Below are 19,604 nucleotides of genomic sequence, written 5' to 3'. Positions count from 1 at the left end.
CCATGGGGTCACAAAGAGTCAGACACAGCTGAAGCCACTTAGCATATGCACACAATGCAGTCACAGACCCTGTCAGTACCTGACAGAGTTATTGCTCATTCTAATATTTTTTTGAATGAATGAATGATGTGGTAGAAAGAAAAAGATTTGGGAGTAAGACCCAATTTAGAATTAGGATTTACTACTTACTGAGAGACTCTCAGGATTATTGCCTGTAAAATAAGAATGATAACAGAAAAAAATTTGCCAGGTTGTTTTGAGGACTGAATATAAAACTTTACACACACACACACACACACACACACACACACACACCAGCAACTCTGGCCAATGCCTAGCATATAATCAGTGTTGCTGCTGCTGCTGCTGCTGCTGCTGCTGCTGCTGCTGCTGCTGCTGCTGCTGCTGCTATTAAGTCGCTTCAGTCGTGTCCGACTCTGTGTGATCCCATAGACAGCAGCACACCAGGCTCCCCCGTCCCTGGGATTCTCCAGGCAAGAGCACTGGAGTGGGTTGCCATTTCCTTCTCCAGTGCATGAAAGTGAAAAGTGAACGTGAAACAATAGATATCTTACTTACTTCTGTAGAGCCTAGCAAAGGGGAATGGAGTGTTCTGTGTTCTGATGATTAAATCCTAGGTGGCAAAGGGAAATCTGAATATATATTAATAGACTTTGAGTGCACTTAACTATCAGAGGGCAGCCAGCTTCATGCCTGCTTAGTCACTCAGTCACATCCAACTCTTTTGGACCCCATGGACTGCAACCACTAGGCTCCATCGTCCATGGGATTCTCCAAGCAAGAATACTGGAGTAGGTAGCCATTCCCTTCTCCAGGGGATCTTCCTGACCCAGAGATTGAACGCAGGTCTCCTGCACTGCAGGCGGATTCTTTACCGTCTGAGCCATTAGTGAAGCCATGTTCCTAGGGTTTTCTAAAACCCCCTTGGCCTGCTAGTGACCCACCATCTTCTCCCCCTACCTTCCTTTAACCTTTGCTGCTTTTTATATAATCTCATATTTTGCCTTAGATGATTCACAAATCTAGATCCCTAGGCAGACACAGCAGAATGAGGCATAATGGGAGGAGAGATGGCTGGGAGTAAGTGGCGGGTGGGAGGCAGTGGGGGACCACCGGGAGACCTGTATCCTCCTCCCAGCCCTGGCCTGGTCCAAACTCACCACGTGATTGTGAGCGGACCGTCTCTCCTCTGCAGGTTTCCCTCTCCACCCCTGTAAAACTCTCAGCCATTAACACAGAACACAGCAGCACTCAGGAACCTGGGGTTTGGGATTCAGAGCTAGGTTTGTGTCTCAGCTCTGCAACCTGACTGCTGTGAAATACGGGCAGGTCAAAGTACCATCTTTGTAAAATGGACAGTGGGATTCAAATGGGCTCATTTGGAGCATTTAAGGACACGGTGTCTCCAGAGTTTCCAGCAGGTTTGTGAATGCGAAGTTACGATTTGTTTGTTGGGAGGCTCACAGGCCGGCCCTGCCTTCCCCCTTAGTTAAAGTTTCTCCCTGATGAAGAAGCTCAGGTTTCCTGAGTCAGATGCACATCCATCAGCCTTCCTGCTGGCTCAGCACTTGGCAAGCACCGGCATCTTTCACAGCAAAGACATATCCCCACTGGGTGTGAGTGTCACCAGCTCGCATGCAATTATTTTAATGTCTGGCCCGGGACCTCCTTCTGCCCCGATTGGGCATATCTCAGGAAAGTCTCCACTCTTCCACCCTTCAAGCCCCAGCTGGTGGCAAGGGCTAAGTCTCCTTCTAAGAGATGCTTCTCTGAGCTTCCAGAGACGCCATTTCTTCTTGAGCCTCCCTCCATGATTGCCTCCTATTACCTGTCTGGGGACCCATCTCCCCAGGAGGCCACAGATGGGCACTGCCAACAGGGACCTCTGCCATCTCCCGACTCTGTATACTATAGGCACTTAATAGTCAGGGTCTGCATATACTGAGCACTTGTCCTATTCCAGGCAGTACTTCCATGCTTTACATGTATTAATGAGTTGATTTTTCCCAGCAGCTCTGGGAGACAGTGCATCCGTCAGTCCTGGCTGGAAGCAAAAACCATACCAATTATTTGAACAGATAATTTAATCTTTAAAAATGATAACTAGATGTAAAGAGTTCACTTGGTAACTATAAAAGCAAAAATAGAAAATTGCAGGAAGCAGTTCCCACCTCTGGAGCTGAAGGAACAGAGGGAAGAGGTGGAAATTAGTCCAGCTCGGGGCTGGAAGCCACACTCTGAGGTGGGGTCTGCAGGCAACTCCTGAGCCAGCAGCACCAGGCGGGGACAAAGGACCATGAAGCAGGGTTTGAGTTTTGGAAAAACTGCAGAGTGTGTTTAGCTGCTGCTGAAGGAAGTGCCACAGCTGGTAGGAGAAAGGACATAGGGACAGGAAGCAAAAGGAACGGGCAAGTCTTTCTTTCTCCCCCTCCTGACTTTGTCTCCCTCTCATGAATAGACAGTGGCTGGCAGAGCAGAAGTAGGGTTTGCAGAGTCCTGGCTTCAGCATCACAAAGCAGGTTTGGAGCCAAGAGGCAAAAGCTTGAAAGACTGATCTCAGCTGGAGCTGTTACTATTCAGTTTCACAGATGAGGAAACTGAGGCACAGAGAGATTCAGCAATCTGCTCAAGATTAAACCACTACCCAGAGCAGAGCCAGGATGTGACTCAAGGCAGTCTGGCTTCAGCACCTGGCTCTTAACCCCTGGACCATGAATGCTGAATGATGAATGGATAGATGAATGAAGGGATGGATGGATGGATGGATGGGAAGGCCCCAAGAGTGCTTAGACCAGTGCCCAGCCATGCTTCCCACAAGCACAGGTCCTCCTGGCCTGACTATCTTTGTTGCCCACCAGGTCATTCACTGGAACTCGCCCAAGAAGCTGCGGGTGAAGAACAAGCACGTGGAGTTTTTCCGCAACCTCTACCTGACCTTCTTGGAGTATGATGGGAACCTCCTGCGACGAGAGCTGTTCGGCTGCCCCAGTGAGGCTGACGTCAACAGTGAAAACGTGAGTGGCCCCAGGACTCGGCCACGCAGGCAGGGGTGGCCTCTCTGCTGGTCTGCCAAGGACCTCCAGTGCTTGGCTCTGTGCCAGGCTCAGGACAAGCCCAGAAGGAACCAGGTGCCATCCCCACCGTGGAGTGGGGAACAGGGCGGTGTGGGGTGGGGGACACATCAGTAGGTCGCTTCCATGCTCATCTCTGTGGTTGCAGAGGGGGTACGTGTGCCCAGACCAGGTGAAGTCAGAAGGGAGCTGTCAAGTAGAGGGATCAGTGTGAGAAAAAACTCAGTGAAACAACAGGCAAAGGGTCTCTCCACACCTGGGGACTCTGAGGGCTTTGTGGACACGGCACCCACATGGGAGACCCAGGATTCAGGGTCAGTACAAGGCACAAAATATCTTCATAGCTTGATCACAGACATAGCTGGCATTTACTGTATTATCCTGTTTCTTCACTGTTTATAATTTCTTTGTATATCTTATTTGATGCTCATAGAAACCTTTTTTTTCCCCAGTTAGAGTTGAAGACATTTTAGACACAGAGAGGTTGCACAGTTTGCTCGTGGTCACACAGCACGTAGGAGCAAAGTTGAGACTGATTTGAAGCTCTAAGGAGCAGGATGTGGGGAAGCAGCTTATTATCGTGGAAAAGGCAGGACATGTGGGGTCAGCTTGGCCTGGCTGGGCTTTAATCCCTTCTGATTTCCACTTCTGTGATCTCAGGCAAGTTACTCAGTCTCTCTGTGCTTCAGTTTCCTCATCTGTCACATAGAGATAAGAAAAACTCCCACAGGGCTATTCTGAGACTGAGAAACTCTGTGTAATCCATCTCGGTCAGCATCTGCCCCATGTTGCCATTGTTGTTGTTCAGTTGCTATGTCGTGTCTGACTCTTTGTGGCCCCATGGACTGCAGCACGCCAGGTCTCCCTGTCCTTCACCCTCTCCAGGAATTTTCTCAAACTCATGGCAACCCACTCCAGTACTCTTGCCTGGAAAATCCCATAGGCAAAGGAGCCTGGTAGGCTGCCGTCTATGGGGTCGCAAAGAGTCGGACACGACTGAGTGACTTTACTTTCACTTTTCACTTTCATGCATTGGAGAAGGAAATGGCAACCCCCTCCAGTGTTCTTGCCTGGAGAATCCCAGGGACGGGGGAGCCTGGTGGGCTACCATCTATGGGGTCGCACAGAGTTGGACACGACTGAAGCGACTTAGCAGCAGCAGCAGCATGTCCATTGAGTTGGTGATGCCATCCAACTGCCTCATTCTCTGTCATCCCCTTCTCCTCCTGCCTTCAATCTTTGCCCTATGTTAGATGCTTGATAAATATTTGGTCCCTGTCCTTTCCTTGACCCTTAGTATTAAACACATGAGTAACTGGTTCATTCAATCAGTCAACAAACATTTATTGAAGGCCTTCTTATTCTGAGCACTGAGGATTCATTCACAGGACAATGATCCCTGCTCTCATGGTGCTGATATTAATATTTTAGTAGGGAAGACACAATAACTAGACAAGCTATCAGGAAAAATTATCAGCCAGTGGCACATGTTACATAATGACATATGAAATCAAGGAGGACTTCTGAGGAGGTGACATTTTATCTGAGACTCAAATTTAAGAAACAGACAGTTGTGGAAGAGCACAGGATCAGGGGAATACAAGTCAAAGTCACACGAGGAGGGGATATCTCCTTACACCTGTCAGGAAGGCTGTTAACAAAAGATAATAAGAGTTGGCAAAGGCGTGGAGAAGTTGAAACCTTGTCCACTGTCGGTAGAATGTAAAATGGTGTAACTGCTATGGAAAACAGAATGGAGGTTCCTCAAAAAAAAAAAAAAAATAGTAGAACTGTCATATGATCCAGCAGCCCTACTTCTGGGCATATGTCCCAAAGTAAATTGAAATCCTGGAGCAGTATCTGCATTTCCGTGTTCAGTGTAGTAGTATTCTTAATAACCAAGCTCTGGAGGCAACCTAAGTATCCATTGACAGGTGAATGGATAAGGAAAAGGCAGTATGTACATACACGATGAATATTGTTCCACTTTAAAAATGAGGCCCGTCTTATCATTTGTGACAACATGGATGAACCTGGAAGACATTGTTTTAATGAAATGAATCAGTCACAGAAGGACAAATACTGCACAAGTTCTCATGTATGAGGCTTCTGAACCAGTCCGACATATTGATGCTGACAACAGGATGGTGGCTCCCAGGGGTTGGGGAGAGGGGGTCATGAGGACTTGATGTTCAGGGGCTATAAAGGTGCAGTTCATTCCAGAGATGCCCTCTACAAATATATTTAAAACTGTAGATTTCGTGTTAAGTGATCTTATCACACATACACACACACAAAGGAAAAACCAAGGAAGTTTTGGAGGCGATGGTTATCTTTAATACCTTAAATGTGGTCATAGTAGCATGAGAACATAAATATAGCCAAACTCACTAGATTGTTCTAACTGTGTGTCATTTTTTGTAGACCAACTATACTGCAGTACGGCTTCCCTGATGCCTCAGGGGGTAAAGAGTCCACCTGCAATGCAGGACTCGCAGGAGACGTGGGTTTGGTCCTGGGTCGGAAAAATACCCTGGATGAGGAAAGAGCAACCCCCTTCAGTACTCTTGCCTGGACAATCCCATGGACAGGAGCCTGGCAGGCTACAGTTCAAAGGTCATAAGGAGTCAGACATGACTGAGTGACTAAACATACACACACTGCAGAAAGTGGGGAAGGGGAAGAGAACAGCAAAGGAAGCGGGTTCCAGGTGGATGAAGTTGCTGGCACGGATGTCCTGAGGCCGGGCAGGCTTGCTGTGAGGACCGGAAGGATGGACCGTGTGCCCAGGGGCTGATAGGAAAGGTGGAGAGCAGGAGATGCCGAGCAGCGGGGAAGCAGGAAGCAGGCTGGAAGGACGCTGGAAGTAGGTTAGAGAGTCTGGATTTTGTCTTACTACTGTTGCTTGTATTCTTGGATGTCAGGAGGATTCTTTTAGACTCTAGTGCAGGTGGGGGCGGGGCAGGGCGGAGCGGGAGGCTCTGCCAGCATGCACCTACCTGGCCCTTTATCAGGATGACCAGTAGCACGGCCACCCCGCTCTCTGGCACTTACCCCCAGGTCACAGCATCATCCCCTCAATCTCCAGCCTTTCTCTAGTCACCCTCCGTGCCTTCCTCAGCATCTGCCCTTCTTTTCCACTCACCAGAGAGGAAACAAACCCATTAAGCTCTTGACCTCCATCTCAGACTCTGGGACGCCCTTAGAGGTCTCCACAAACACTGTGTTGTTCTGAGTTTTCCTTCCGTTCTTTTCACTCAAGTCAGAATTTGTTATCATCATCAATATTTGAGTGCCCATTCAGCACTTTTCCCCCAAACATTAAATATAAACTGTTCTCCTGCTCCCTTTTTTTTTTTTCCTCCACAGAAGAGGCTCAAATACAAAGCCTTGCAGGGTGATGTCATCCGTTAATCTCTGTAGGGGTGAGTTCCCGTGGTGTGCTGCTCAATGCCTTACGAAGTGGAACTGCCTTTAACAGTGACTCACCAGCCCTTCCTACGCCAGTCTCCCCTGGTGGATCATCAGAGGGGAGAAATCGTCTATGGTCCTTCTTGGAATCTGTGGCTGCATTTACTTGGTGAATAAGTACTTAGGAGAGCTGGCCACCTGCCAGGTGCCATGCAGGGCACCACGGTTGAAATTAGAGGCTGCTCCAGGCCCTGGAGATGGTCAGTGTCAGAGATGGTGAGAGGACAGTCTGCCCGGGTGTGGGGAGAGCGGCCTTCTCTAAGGCTCACCCCAGCTGTCCCCCAAAAAACTCTCGCCTTGACACTGAGCCCACACCCACCACCTCTGTGTTCCTTCCAACGTCCCAGGCTCCCCCTACCCTCCTCAGGGCCTTGCTTCTCAAGTCCTGGCATACCCGGCCTGTCCCAGCCTCAGGTAACCCTTTACATCACTCTCTGTGAGGCGCCCTATTTTCTTTTCATCAGCACATACATGCTGTCCACAATTACTTTATTCATGTCATTTTTTCCCTATTTTTCCCCCAAGTATAAGACTGTTAGACACTCTACCTGTACCAGTCACCCCTAGCATAGCAGCAAGCACATAATGAACACTCATTAAATATTTACAAAAAGAGCAGAATGAAGGACCAGACCTGAAAACCAAGAAGTAGAGAGTTCACAAAGAACATGCTGGTGGTTTCTCTGCTGGAGCAGAGGCATATCGGGAGAAGGGCAGAGAATGAAGCTGACCCTTGCAGGGCCTTGGCTATGCTTGGGCATTTAAATTGAATCCTGTTGGCTGTGAAGAGTCCCCAGAGGGCTTCAAATGTAGTCAGGTTTACATCTGAGAAAAGTTGGTCTGGGTGGAGAATAGAATGGAAGGGTCTAGACTAGAAGCAGGGAGCCTAGTGAGAGGCCATTGCTGCATCCCAGGCAAAAATGGTGGCAGTGGGGCTCTGAGCAGGGGCAGTGGCAATGGGGACAAAGACAGCTGGAGTGTTTTGTGGGCACTGAGGACAGGGGAGCAAGTGCAGCCAGTACCCATAAACCAAGGCAGCAGGTCGCCGGGCCCTGTTGCAGGCAGCCGCCTCCGGCCTGGCTGGCCCAGAGTGAGAGGGGCTAGAGCAGGAGTCTGTAACATACAGCCTGGAAACACATCTCTGCAGCCCTGGTCCCTTGCCACCTGCCCAGTGTTATCTGTAACCACTGCCACAGGGAAGGGGTAAGACCTTGGATCTGGCCCAAAGCCGACTGCTCTCAGTTCTGGGAAGAGGTCATTGGAGCCGTGAGAAGTGTATTGATAGTGGTCCTCTTAAAGTGAGGAAGTCAGGGACCTCTCCATTGAACTGTGGATCCCAGGTGGAAAAGGGCTGCAGTGGCAGGCACCAAGTCTCAAGACATGTTCATCCACTCGGCAGATAGTCATTCAAACAGTCACCAGCCACAGGGCCAGTGATCTGGGGCAGCAGTGCAGATCGAAGCCCGACTCTCACAGTGCTTGTCTAGTGAGGGGTGCAGACAGGCAGGAGGTTGTCATCAGTGTGAGAAGTGCCGGGACAGTGTGGTGCTTTGAGAGCACACAAGAAGAGGAGAGAAGGTGCATCAGGGAAGACTTCCTGGAGGAGGTGGAATTCAAAGGATGAATAAGGAGGAATGAGAAGGTGTGGAGAGTGGAGGGAGCAGCATGGTCAGTGGGGACCAGAGGTGAACAGGAGCATGGCACTCTGCCTCTAGCAAAGCCAGCATGAGTACACAGGGGACTGCGCAAGTTCAATTTTGTGTCATTATTATTCCTTTATGGAGAAGGTGATGATGATAAGCTTTCTGGTCATTCCAGGCTGCTCATTCAGTAGACACAGGCACCTTGGAGAGGTCACATGGATGCTCGGGGCCTCAGGTTCATCATCCGATAAGTAGCTGCAGGAAATGATGCCTTTGTCATAGTGTCTCACAGATAACTTTTTTTTTTTTTCTCACAGATAAGTTAAATCGCCAAAAATAGGGCTCGGCACCCAGAACACAATATTCATTGAGATGGGGTTTTTTACAAACCACCTGCCTGATCATAATCTGTTGTTACACAAATGGGTTTGGGGTCTTTAAGATTTTTTTTTTTCTTGGAAGGCCTAGTAGAGAAATGGACCTACATCTCTGTGTATAAAGCATGAGCGGGGACTATCACATTTGCTCTGATTCAAACAATCAATCCCAGGTAGATTTCCCTGCAATTAAGAGAATTTGGGTAGGAAGGAAGAGGCCATTTGGTTGGTCTCGGTGCCAGAAAGAAAGAGGGAAAGAGACAGGAAAAAGGAAAAGTAGGAGAGACAGAACATAAATTCAGGAAGTTGGGGATTCAACCCTTCAGTAAGCAGCAGACCCCATCTTCCAGCCTCTGAGGTACTTGCTCCGAAGCAGGATGATTTTGTTTGGAAGAGCTCGGGCTCCACGTGTGGTCAGAATGACAGTAGCTAATGGGACACAGTCGCTCCTGTCCCGTAGTTTGTCTGGGCATCTCTTCCTGGAACCAGTAAATTAATCTGTGTAATGCCATAAGCACTCGCTAGGCTTTAGTTACTATAATTTGATTGAAGTCACAATGGAGGCTAGAATTTTATATATTAGCATTTCTCTCCCCTTTCCTCAGCAACCCAGCCCCTCAAGCATAGCCAAGAAACCCTGGGACTCCTCAGAACACAGCTGGATAATCATGGATATTCTCCACCCCCTAATCCATGCAAAAATCCTTCTACAGCATCCCTAACAGGCTCGCATCTGGCTTCTGCTGGAATGTTCCCAAAGACAGGGAGCCCACCATCTCCAACAGCTTACTGCACTGTTAGAAAGCTCCAGATGCTAAGCCCCATTCTTCCTCATGTTGAGTTGAAATCCCCGCTTCTGGAAATAATCCACTAATCTGAGTGCTGTCCTTTGGAGCAGTGAAAAATAAGGACACCCCCTGTGGTCCCCAACAGCTGGGCAGATAGTGTCGCTTCCATACAGTGTGTTCTCCAGAAACATGTAACTGTCCCCCCAGGCACTGTATTTATAGCAGGCTGCTTTTATCATCAAGAGTGCCTGGCTCCACCTCAGGGATTTTTTTCCAGATAAAAGAAACTCACCTTTTTAAATGCAAGGCCATTAAAATATATATTGTTATAGATGTTTTATACTTTCCAATTTGGATGGGAAGTACATGCCCTTCCTTAATTTTCAGTGACTGAGGTTGCACTGAGTAGGCTGAAGGGGCAGGAACTGGCCAGAGGAGGGAAGATGCTGTTTATCCTGGCGGGAAATGGCCTCAGACTGTTCGCTGCTTATTCTGCAGATTTCATTCTGACAGCTGTCACTTTCAGTTCATCAACTTCAGAATAGCCCTTTCTGGGCTCACCACCCTGTGCATCCTTCCTCTAGCAGCCAATTAAAAAAAAACAAAAACAAAAAGGAAATCCAGTGGTCAAAGTCCAATGGTAAAATAATTATCCACTGTCATGTTAGTTAAATTATGAAACAAAACATCCAAGGGGTGAAAAAAAAAAAGACCAGACATCACTGAGTTTTCACATTTATATGTAATTGTAAGTCAGTAAACAGTGTCAGCAAACAGTTTTCTTTTCTTTCTTTCTTTCTTTCTTTTTGGCTTTGCTGGGTCTTCACCGATGCTTGGACCTCCCTCTGGTTGCCCTGCGCAGGGGCTGCGCTCTGGTTGCAGTGTGCAGGCTTCTCGTTGCAATGGCTTTCCTGTTGTGGAGCTCAGGCCCTAGGACGGGCGGGCTTCAGTAGCTGTGGCACGTGGGCTCTGTAGTTTCAGCTCTCACGCTCTAGAGTACAGGCTCAAGAGTTGTACACAGGCTTAGTTGCTCCATGGCACATGGGGTCCTCCCTCACTGGGGATCAAACCTGTGTCTCTTGCATTAGCAGGCAGATTCTTTACTACTGAGCCCCCAGGGAAGCCCCCAACTTAGAATGTTCTTATCCCATGCCCACAGCAGACATCACTAATTGATGACCTCGCTCAGCCATCTGGGGCCAGCCCCAGACTCATAATCCTCCCCAAGACAGCACACCAGTGAACCAGTAACAGTTTCCCAGTGATGACACGAGGTGCCAAAGCCTCCTGGGGGCATCCATGCCCTATGCCTCAGCCACTGTGCTCTCTCCTGTCTTGGAAGAGCTCTCTGTGCTGCTCAAAGAGCTTTCTCTGTTTCTTCTGGCCTTTAACAATTAGAGATTTCCTGCAGAGAAAGTAAAGAGGAAATGCAACTTTCTTCTTTACCACAATCAAGGGAGGGAGGCATCAACAAGTCACATTTCACAGATAAGAAAGCTCAGAGGAGATGCGTTATGTGAGTCAAGCAACTCCTACATGGTGAGGCCATTATTAGAAACCAGGTTGCCTGACTTTGAAGCCATGCTTCTCAAGTGAATGTAGATCCCTATTTAAAATTAACAGAAGATGGACTGCCCTGCTGGTCCAGTGGTTAAGACTCCGTGCTTCCACTGCAGAGGACACAGGTTCAATCCCTGTTTGGGGAAGTTCCGCATGCCACGTGACATGGCCAAAAAACTATATTGCTGCTCTTCTTTAGTCACGAAGTCATGTCAGACTCTTTTGCAGCCCCATGGACTGTAGCCTGCCAGGCTCCTCCACTCATAAAATTTCCCAGGCAAGAATACTGGAGTGGGCTGGTTGCCCTTTCCTTCTCCAGGGGATCTTCCTGACTCAGGGATCAAACCTGCAACTCCTGCTTGGCAGGCAGGTTCTTTATCACCTAGCCTTCAGGGAAGCCCCAGAAAGACATACATAATTAGCATAAGAGGAACTACAAGTCATTCAGTGATTCTTCTAGTGGCTTTTAGTTTGTATCATTTTTCTTACTCTTTTATGAGCCTGCAAGGTGGTTATTATTAGCATTACTTTTTAGAGGAGGAAAAGGAGGCTCAGAGAATGGAATTCAGAAGATAGGTTGGCAGCAGCTCTGGAACTGGTGTCAAGCTGAGTGGTCATTTTACAACTACTGAAAACACTCCCCAATCTAAAGTTGTCATATCTGCCCCAACCCCCACACCCCGTCTCCCAGAGCTCTTGCTTCTCATTTTCTCTGCAGCTCTTATCACCAATCAATGATTATATTCTGGACTTATTTATTTTTTTGGTTATATCTCTCCAACTAGAATGTAAGCTCTGGGATCGTGTGGCTGTTTATCTGTTTCATTCATCAGTATAACTTTATGCCTATAAAAGACTGCCTGGTATGTGCTCGATAAATTTTGTCAAACAAATTAACTATTACAAATCCTTGTCTTAAAGTATTGGTGGTGCTCTGGAAAGATCCCTGTACTTAAAAATCAGAAAACCTGGCCCTAGGACTAGATCTGTGCCTTCAAATGTAACTCTTGCCTTCCATGAGCTTCAGTTTTCTCACTTATAAAATGGTCAGTAAACAAACCGAGCCCAGGCTGGGATGAGAGCTCAGAGGGGTAAGGTGTGAGCAGGGCTGCAGGGTGCAGGAGGTCTCATTACTAGTGTTGACCAGAAATCTCATCCTGGACACCTTCCCGTCCAGCTGCTCTGAGATCTCTGCCTCATTGCTGAAATGAGGGATTCCAAGCTCAATGCCCTCATGCTGCAAGGGTGATGGGCTGCCTGCAGGGTCACATACCCAGATACTGAGCTCACTAAGAAGGAAAGAAAACGGCACCACCATGATTTAACGAGAAGTTAAAAATAAGACACATATAAACAGATCCTACAAACCCTTTACAGCATCATTGCACGGCAGTTCCAGGGAACAGATGGCTCTGTAGAAACAGCTGTATCCCCGAGAAACCCCAGAGAAACCCTGGAGTGCATCATTGCTCTCACATGCGAGCCGCGTGTCACCAGCTCCTTCATCACGCAGTGGGCAGAGGAACCCAGAGTGGATGGCACTCAGAGTCCCATGACAGGTTGCCCAAGGCCGGCCTCCAGTGACCCTCCTTGGCATGTTAAATCCCAGAGCTGAAGCATCCCGGTGTTTGCCTGGGTGGCCAGGAGAGGGGATGAAGAAGGAACCCAGGGTCCAGAGACTCACAGGACCACAAGCACACACCCCTCCTTCACACCCCTAGGCTCTGATCTATCCAGACATCATCTGTCCAAACCTGCCAGGTGCTTGACTCTCCCACATCTTTGTCGCAGACCTCTGCCTGCTTTCACTTTTGCCCTAACTGGCTCCTTGCATGAAACGTAAGGGAAAGCTCTGAAGCAACATTGCCTCATGTAAAACGGTAGGAATACTCCCTATGGGATTTCAGGCCACTCAAACTCTGTGCCTCAGTTTTCTCATCTATAAAATGGGAATCAAGTAGGACTGTTCCTACCTGGTAGGCTTGATGAGGGCTAAATACGGAAAGATAGGTCAGGAGCTTAGGTCAGTGGAGCACACAGCACACCACCACCCTTCCCTCCCCAGCCCCCCATCATTTTATTTGTATTATGAATACACAGTTTTTACAATTGCTAACTCGCTTCTTTATTCCCCCAACCAGATGGTATAAACAATTTAAGTGCAGACACTTGGGTTCATTCCGCATTCCTGGCGTGGGGCTTGGCATAAAATAAGGGCCTCTTAATTGTGTGGGATGTTCCCATTAATGGTGATACATGGGAGGTAACAGACCATGCCATTTTCTTCTTTATCCTCTCAGAGCCTCGGTCAGTGCTGGGAAGACGTCTCTGAACCTTCACTGAATGGTCCTAAGCCCATGCCTCTCCCTTCCCATGAAAGAATGAAAATGGCCCATGGTTTGGTTTCCTTGGAAAACAGTGTTTTGGGTTCCTGGAACTTTGATCATTAGTACACACAGCAGGCAACCAGTGAGTTGGTAATCTTTTTCTGCCTGTCCATGTGGTTTAATAAAATTTAACTGCTTCATAGAAACCACAGGGAAGAACCGTGAATGAGGTTCCAAGAGATGTGTTAGGGTCCCAGCTTTTCTGAGCACATCCCTGGAGCTTCAGTTTCCTCATCCGTCAACTAGGGGCAAGAGGGTAGCCCTCCTGGTCTCATACACTTACTGGGAGGGACAGATGAAGAAATGGATATCAAGGCTGCTGAAAGTGAAAAGTGCCGAAAGTGTAAAGCAACACTCTTGAGTGTAATTTTATCCCCATGTTTCTACCTGTTGTCCTAAGGCATCAGAAGGACACGTATCACAAGAAGGGGTGGCCTTAGAGACTTCTGAATTGGTCTGTAGTACTGTCTTCATCACTTACTGACTCAAAGAGTTCAAGTAAGCATGTTAGTTATGGGAACACAATTACTTATAAAATGGGCTTGGCAGGCTGGAAGTTGATGACTCACACAAAGTCCAAGCAGGTGTTCCTACTTGGCAGGTGGCTCTTCTCCATGATCAGGGTCCAGATTCCTTCCATCTTGTGGCTCTGCCCTCCATGGAGCATCTTCCACTAGGTGCTCTTGCTTTCTGCATGAGGCAGTCTTAAAAATGGAGCCTGTAGTAGCCAGAATCTACCCACGTTCTACTGACCTGAACTTGGCCACTTCTCTCAGCCTGAGCACCAAAGATCTCTGTCACCAAGGGGGACACATGATTCAGAACTCAACAGTCACTGAACCATCTAGCATTAGCCCCAGAGGTTGATGAACAAGGCATTGCAGTGACTTTATGATGTACAAGAACTTGGAGGAAATACCGCTAGTTGTGAATCTAAGCTGCTCTGTTCGTTTACTGTGACCTTGACCAAATGGCCAAACCTTTCAGACGATGATCATCTTCATCTATAAAACAGGCCTGCTGGTGGTCTCTGACCCATGTGAGTATTAATGAGGAAGTGCCTGCAGCGCTCTCAGCACTCACCTGGCCTGCCGAGCACATGATGCTTACAACCCAAAGTCTTTGTCCTGCTCGCCGGAGAAGTGACTTGCTCCAGGTCACGTAGCAAATGAGGGTCAGAGAGGTCAGGCCTCATTGCCCACTGATCCCCATAATCTCTCCATGTAGTTTCTCCTGACTTTGAGCAGAAGTTCAGAGGCCAGAGCCCCAGGACACTGTTCCTGTCCCTCTAGAGTCCGCAGGCATGACAGCCATCATCTCTGGCAGCTCAGGGGTCAGTCTAGGCCACTGTCCTTAAGGATGGAAAGAAATAAATGCAAACGGCTTAAAGGCCATTTTCCTTTGAGTCCAAATTTCCCTGTGCCTCAGCTGGCTGCCCAAAGAAGCAATTTAGCAAATGCATTTTGTCTCAGGAGGGATCTGTCTTTTGTTTCTGCGACTTACTGGTCGGGAAACCCCCTGCTCCCCACATGACTGGAGTGTGGAGTGGGGGTAGCATTCAGACCCTGTTAACAAAAGCCATACCACCCTTGCCCTCCAGCTCGGCATCTCCCTGGAGATATTACCTGGATGTGAAGGAGACAGATTTCAAGCTGCTCAAGTCCTCTCCTTGGGATCAGCCTGAAATCCCATCAGCCATGCAGTCAGCAGTGAGCAGTCCTAGATTAGAATTTGAAAAGGAACATAATGCAATCATAATATTTCTGAGGTGTGTGTAGCACTCTACAGTTTACAAAGCACTTGTACATGCATTAGCTCATTTGAGAAAATTGCAGGGAATTACTTAAGTACAAAAAAGTATAACAAGACCAATAAAATTCATCTGTGAATCCTCCACTCAGAAAAGAGCTTTGTTAACATTGCAATGGATTGCCTTTGGTCTGTTTCCACCTGGGGTTGGTCGGTCTGTCTTTTCGCTGTGTTGTGATCATACTGCAGATGCATTTTTGTGGCCTGCTTTGTTCACACTGCATGGTATCTTCCACTCCATGGTATCTTCCACCAGCACATTTGACCTTCACATCCATCCCCCAGGAAAGAAGTAATTGTGTCGTGAGATGTTCCTGGTGTGAAAGGTCCGAGGGCTGGATTCACAGTCCAGACTGCTGCTCTCTGGCTGTAATTGGCAGGTGACAGACACTTTCTGGGCCTCAGTTTCCTCCTCTGTAAAACAGAGATCTGTGCTGAAAACAAAGCAGGGCGTCTGATTTAGCACTGCACCTGGCACACCGGAGGTGCTCAGTCCACATTAGGGCAGAGGTGCAGAGCACCATGTTGATAATTAATATTTAAACTCAAGGAAGGCATTGGTGTAGAGTCCTAGACTCTAATGTATGTCTGATGTCATATCCGCTGGGCTCTCCGCAGCCCTCTGTGTGGCTGGTAAACAGCAATGTTATAGATCCTAGCCTTTAAGCATTGTGATGGTTAGGGGTGACCTTGGGAAGTGGCTGCCACTGAACCACATCAGTACAATGTAGCTCCTAGATGAAGGCTACTTATCCCCCAGGACTGCTGGTAGACCCTCTTAGAAAGTGACTCTAGAAGCACTTTCATGGACCACTGTTCCCTTTCTTAACATGCTATGAGTGGCTATGAGTATATCCACTAGAGGCTTGCTGGGCATGCAAGGATCAGGGAGGATTCCTGTAGGCCAAGAGACACTGAACTTAATCCTGCAGCCAGAAGGGATCACCTGGCTCCTAGGGCCTTAGGCAGAGGGAGAATTCTAGTTTCCAGCCTTATATCAGTTAGCTACCCTGTTGGCATAGGGGGAACTTTCAAATAGGCAAGGACATCAAATTGGTCTTGAGAAGCCGAGGAATATCCCTCACTGCATCCTTTCTAAAGGTTAAAAATGTTCAAGATAGCTGAGCATGTCTCATAGATCACTGGATCACAACTGATTACCCAAGTGGCCTTTGGGAATGTATGGGTGCATTTGGAGTTATACTCAGTCATCTGGAGAATGCTACAATCATTTATTGGGCTGGTGCCCAGGAGGCTAGCCACCCTGTGTTGTGTGAAACAGACTCATGTAATGAAAGTGACACTATCTGTCGTCTAGTGCTCAAAACCCATAAAACCTCGGTGGTGTACAGAGAGAAGCGTGAACAGTGAGAAGTGCTCGTGGAGGCAGCTCTGCTGACCTTGGCTGGGCTCACTCACATGATGGGCAGCTGGGGAGACTCCACTTTGTGCCATCTGTCTCATCTCCCAGCAGGCCAGTCCAGGCATTTTCCCAAGAAGTATGCACTTCCTCTTGAACCTGATCCCTCACGATTGGGACATCATTGCTTCCCCTCCATTCTGTTTGCCAAAGCAAGTCACAAGTCCAGCCAAGAGGTTCAGGGATTAGGGAAATAATCGTTGTCTCTGTAGTAGGCAGCACCAAGAGTCACGTGACAAAGGGCAAGGATATGGGGCAGGGGAAGTGAAGAAATCGGACCATTTAATGCAGTCAGCTGTCAGAATACACATCTTGAGAAATAATACCATAGTTTAACCCAACAGTTCCCAACCTTTTTGGCACCAGGGACTGGTTTTGTGGAAGACAGTTTTCCCATGGACCGAGCAGGGGTGGGGCAATGGTTTCAGGATGGTTCAAACACATTACATTTCTTGTGTACTTTATTTCTAGTAGTATTATATTGTGATAGATAATGAAACAGTTACACAGCTCACCGTACCATAGCATCACCGGGAGCCTTGGGCTTGTTTTCCTGCAACTAGGTAGTCCCATTTGGAGGTGATGGGAGAGTGACGGGAGCCGCTGTAAATATAAATGAAGCTTTGGTTGCTCGCCAACCGCTCACCTCTCACTGTGCAGCCTGGTTCCTAACGGTCCATGGACCAATACTGGTCCAGGGCTTGGGGACCCCTGGTTTAACCTATCAAGGCAATGGTCTTAACTGATAGAAATCATGTGAAAGTCATATGAAGTCATAGAAGTCATATGAAGGTCATAGAGAAGTGAGTGAATGTATTTTCTTCTTGATTACTACACTGTTGGTTTGGAGATTTTAAAAAAATATTTATATATATACACCTTCTTGGGAAAATGTTCTATCGTATTCAGCTATTAATCTTAATAATTCTAGCCATGTAAACTTTCATCCATATTCAACTATGTATCATCATATAATGGACAAGGCTCATGCAACAGAAAAAATATTGCAAGCAACCATGTGACCTTTGGCAAATTATTGTTTTCTTTCAATAAATTTTATTGAAATACAATTTGCATATATGATAAATCCCCCCATTCTAAGTGTACGTGTATGTTCACAAATGTGTGCTCCCATATACCCATCACCTTGATTGCGACATAAAACATCCCCATCACCCAAAGAGCTTCTCTCCTGTCTCTTCCCAGCCCTTTCATTCTGCTACTGCATATCCACTGGTCTGATTTCCATCACTATCGAAGTTCATTAGCTTTTTCATTGCAATTCTTCACCTGTAGAAGAGGTATAGTCACCTCTGCCTGGGAGGGATGCTGCGTATCAAACATCTGTGTATCAGCAGCTTGGAAACCTGAGATCTGCGTGTGTTTATGCTGGATGCTAAGTTGCTCCTTTCCTGTCAGTGGGACAGCTCACTCTTTCACTAGTTGGTTAGGAAGGAGGAAAGAAGAGCTAAGTGAAGAAGTCCTACTGGCAGATTAATGAAATAAAAGATCTCAGGGCACCAGAAGAGGAGAAAGAGAAAAGAGCAGGCACTGAGACTGACTGAACTTGGATGAAATTAAAGGAAGAGATTTTTTATTTATGGGATCGCTTTTCCTTTCCAGTACATGGTATAGAGTCTTAAGTCTGTAGCTCTAGGGAGAGAAAAGCATCACGTCACACAAAGGTACTGTTCAGTTTGGTTCTCATTACTCTGTTCTTTGACAGTTACCACCTGTTGTTTGAAATTGTTGTGCTGGGTCATCAGGGAAAATGTTTTCTGTTTTGTATAAGGAGTCTGTGGGTGCTTATCCATTTGTCAGTGCTGCCACCATGAGACCCTCACTCTCAGCTCGGAGGGTCTCATTCCTCAGATGACGAGCCAGCTGCCCCCTATCGTCACCTTTTTGAAATCAGATTATATTGCAGAAGAAAACAAAGATAGGATCCTGTCCTTCTCTGACTGGCCGATCAACAAGGTCCAGTGGATAAGAATCTCAGGGAAGGACAGGGCGCAACAGGCCGACCCCCTTGGGGATTTCCTTCTTGTTCCCAAGCCTTCTTTACTATCTTTCAGCTCCAGAAGCAGCTCTCAGAACTGGACGAGGATGACTTGTGTTACGAGTTCCGGAGAGAGCGGTTCACTGTCCACCGAACTCACCTGTACTTCCTGCACTATGAGTATGAGCCCGCTTCAGACAACACAGACGTCACCCTGGTCGCTCAGCTCTCCATGGACAGGTAGGCAGACGGGCCCCGCTGCCCACACCGTCTCCTCACAGCTGCTCTTCACCTGGAGAAGGCAGAAATGGCCCCACCAGCTTGGAACATGGAAGCCTGCTAACACAGGGCCTAGTCTCCTCCCTTCTCCAGCACTGAAAACCAAGGGCTCCTGTATTTTGATGATGCTGGTTGTTTTTGAGAATGGAGGAAGAAACGATTCTAAAAAATAGAGCTCTAGTCAAATTACCTCAAGGAAAGGGGGAGGTGTATCATAAGGAAACACCTGCACTGGGCCCACACTTGATGTTGGAAAGCAACTGCTCTTTCTTTTCTTACACATGTGTTGATGCAGGGATCATTCTTGGAGCCTTTATCAGGAAGTACTCATGTGGTCCCTACCCTTATGTGGCTTACAGTCTATTGCACTGATTCTCAGCCTTCAGTTCAGTTCAGTTGCTCAGTTGTGTCCGACTCTTTGCGACCCCATGAATCGCAGCACACCAGGCCTCCCTGTCCATCACCAACTCTCAGAGTTCACGCAGACTCACGTCCATTGAGTCAGTCTTGCCATCCAGCCATATCATCCTCTGTCATCCCCTTCTCGTCCTGCCCCCAATCCCTCCCAGCATCAGAGTCTTTTCCAATGAGTCAACTCTTCGCATGAGGTGGCCAAAGTACTGGAGTTTCAGCTTCAGCATCACTCCTTCCAAAGAAATCCCAGAGCTGATCTCGTTCAGAATGGACTGGTTGGATCTCCTTGCAGTCCAAGGGACTCTCAAGAGTCTTCTCCAACACCATAGTTCAAAAGCATCAATTCTTCAGTGCTCAGCCTTCTT

At 47.7% G+C, this 19,604-nt stretch overlaps 1 protein-coding gene across 3 annotated transcripts in view; it reads left to right on the top strand.

Annotated features, from left to right (window-relative positions):
- Positions 1 to 19,604, top strand: part of LARGE1 (LARGE xylosyl- and glucuronyltransferase 1) — a 447,934-nt gene that overhangs the window by 387,348 nt on the left and 40,982 nt on the right. For 2 of the 3 annotated variants that reach the window (XM_068970492.1, XM_068970491.1), the window contains exons 9-10: positions 2,880 to 3,035; positions 18,623 to 18,786. In XM_068970492.1, the coding sequence (XP_068826593.1) occupies positions 2,880 to 3,035; positions 18,623 to 18,786 (320 nt within the window). The remainder of the gene's footprint in view (positions 1 to 2,879; positions 3,036 to 18,622; positions 18,787 to 19,604) is intronic. The other variant, XM_068970493.1, reaches the window with a different exon arrangement.

The sequence above is a fragment of the Capricornis sumatraensis genome, chromosome 4, assembly GCF_032405125.1.
Source record: "Capricornis sumatraensis isolate serow.1 chromosome 4, serow.2, whole genome shotgun sequence".
NCBI classification, from domain to species: Eukaryota; Metazoa; Chordata; class Mammalia; order Artiodactyla; family Bovidae; genus Capricornis; species Capricornis sumatraensis.
Note: the sequence above shows the minus strand (reverse complement) of the source record. Positions and strands in the feature narration are given on the sequence as shown.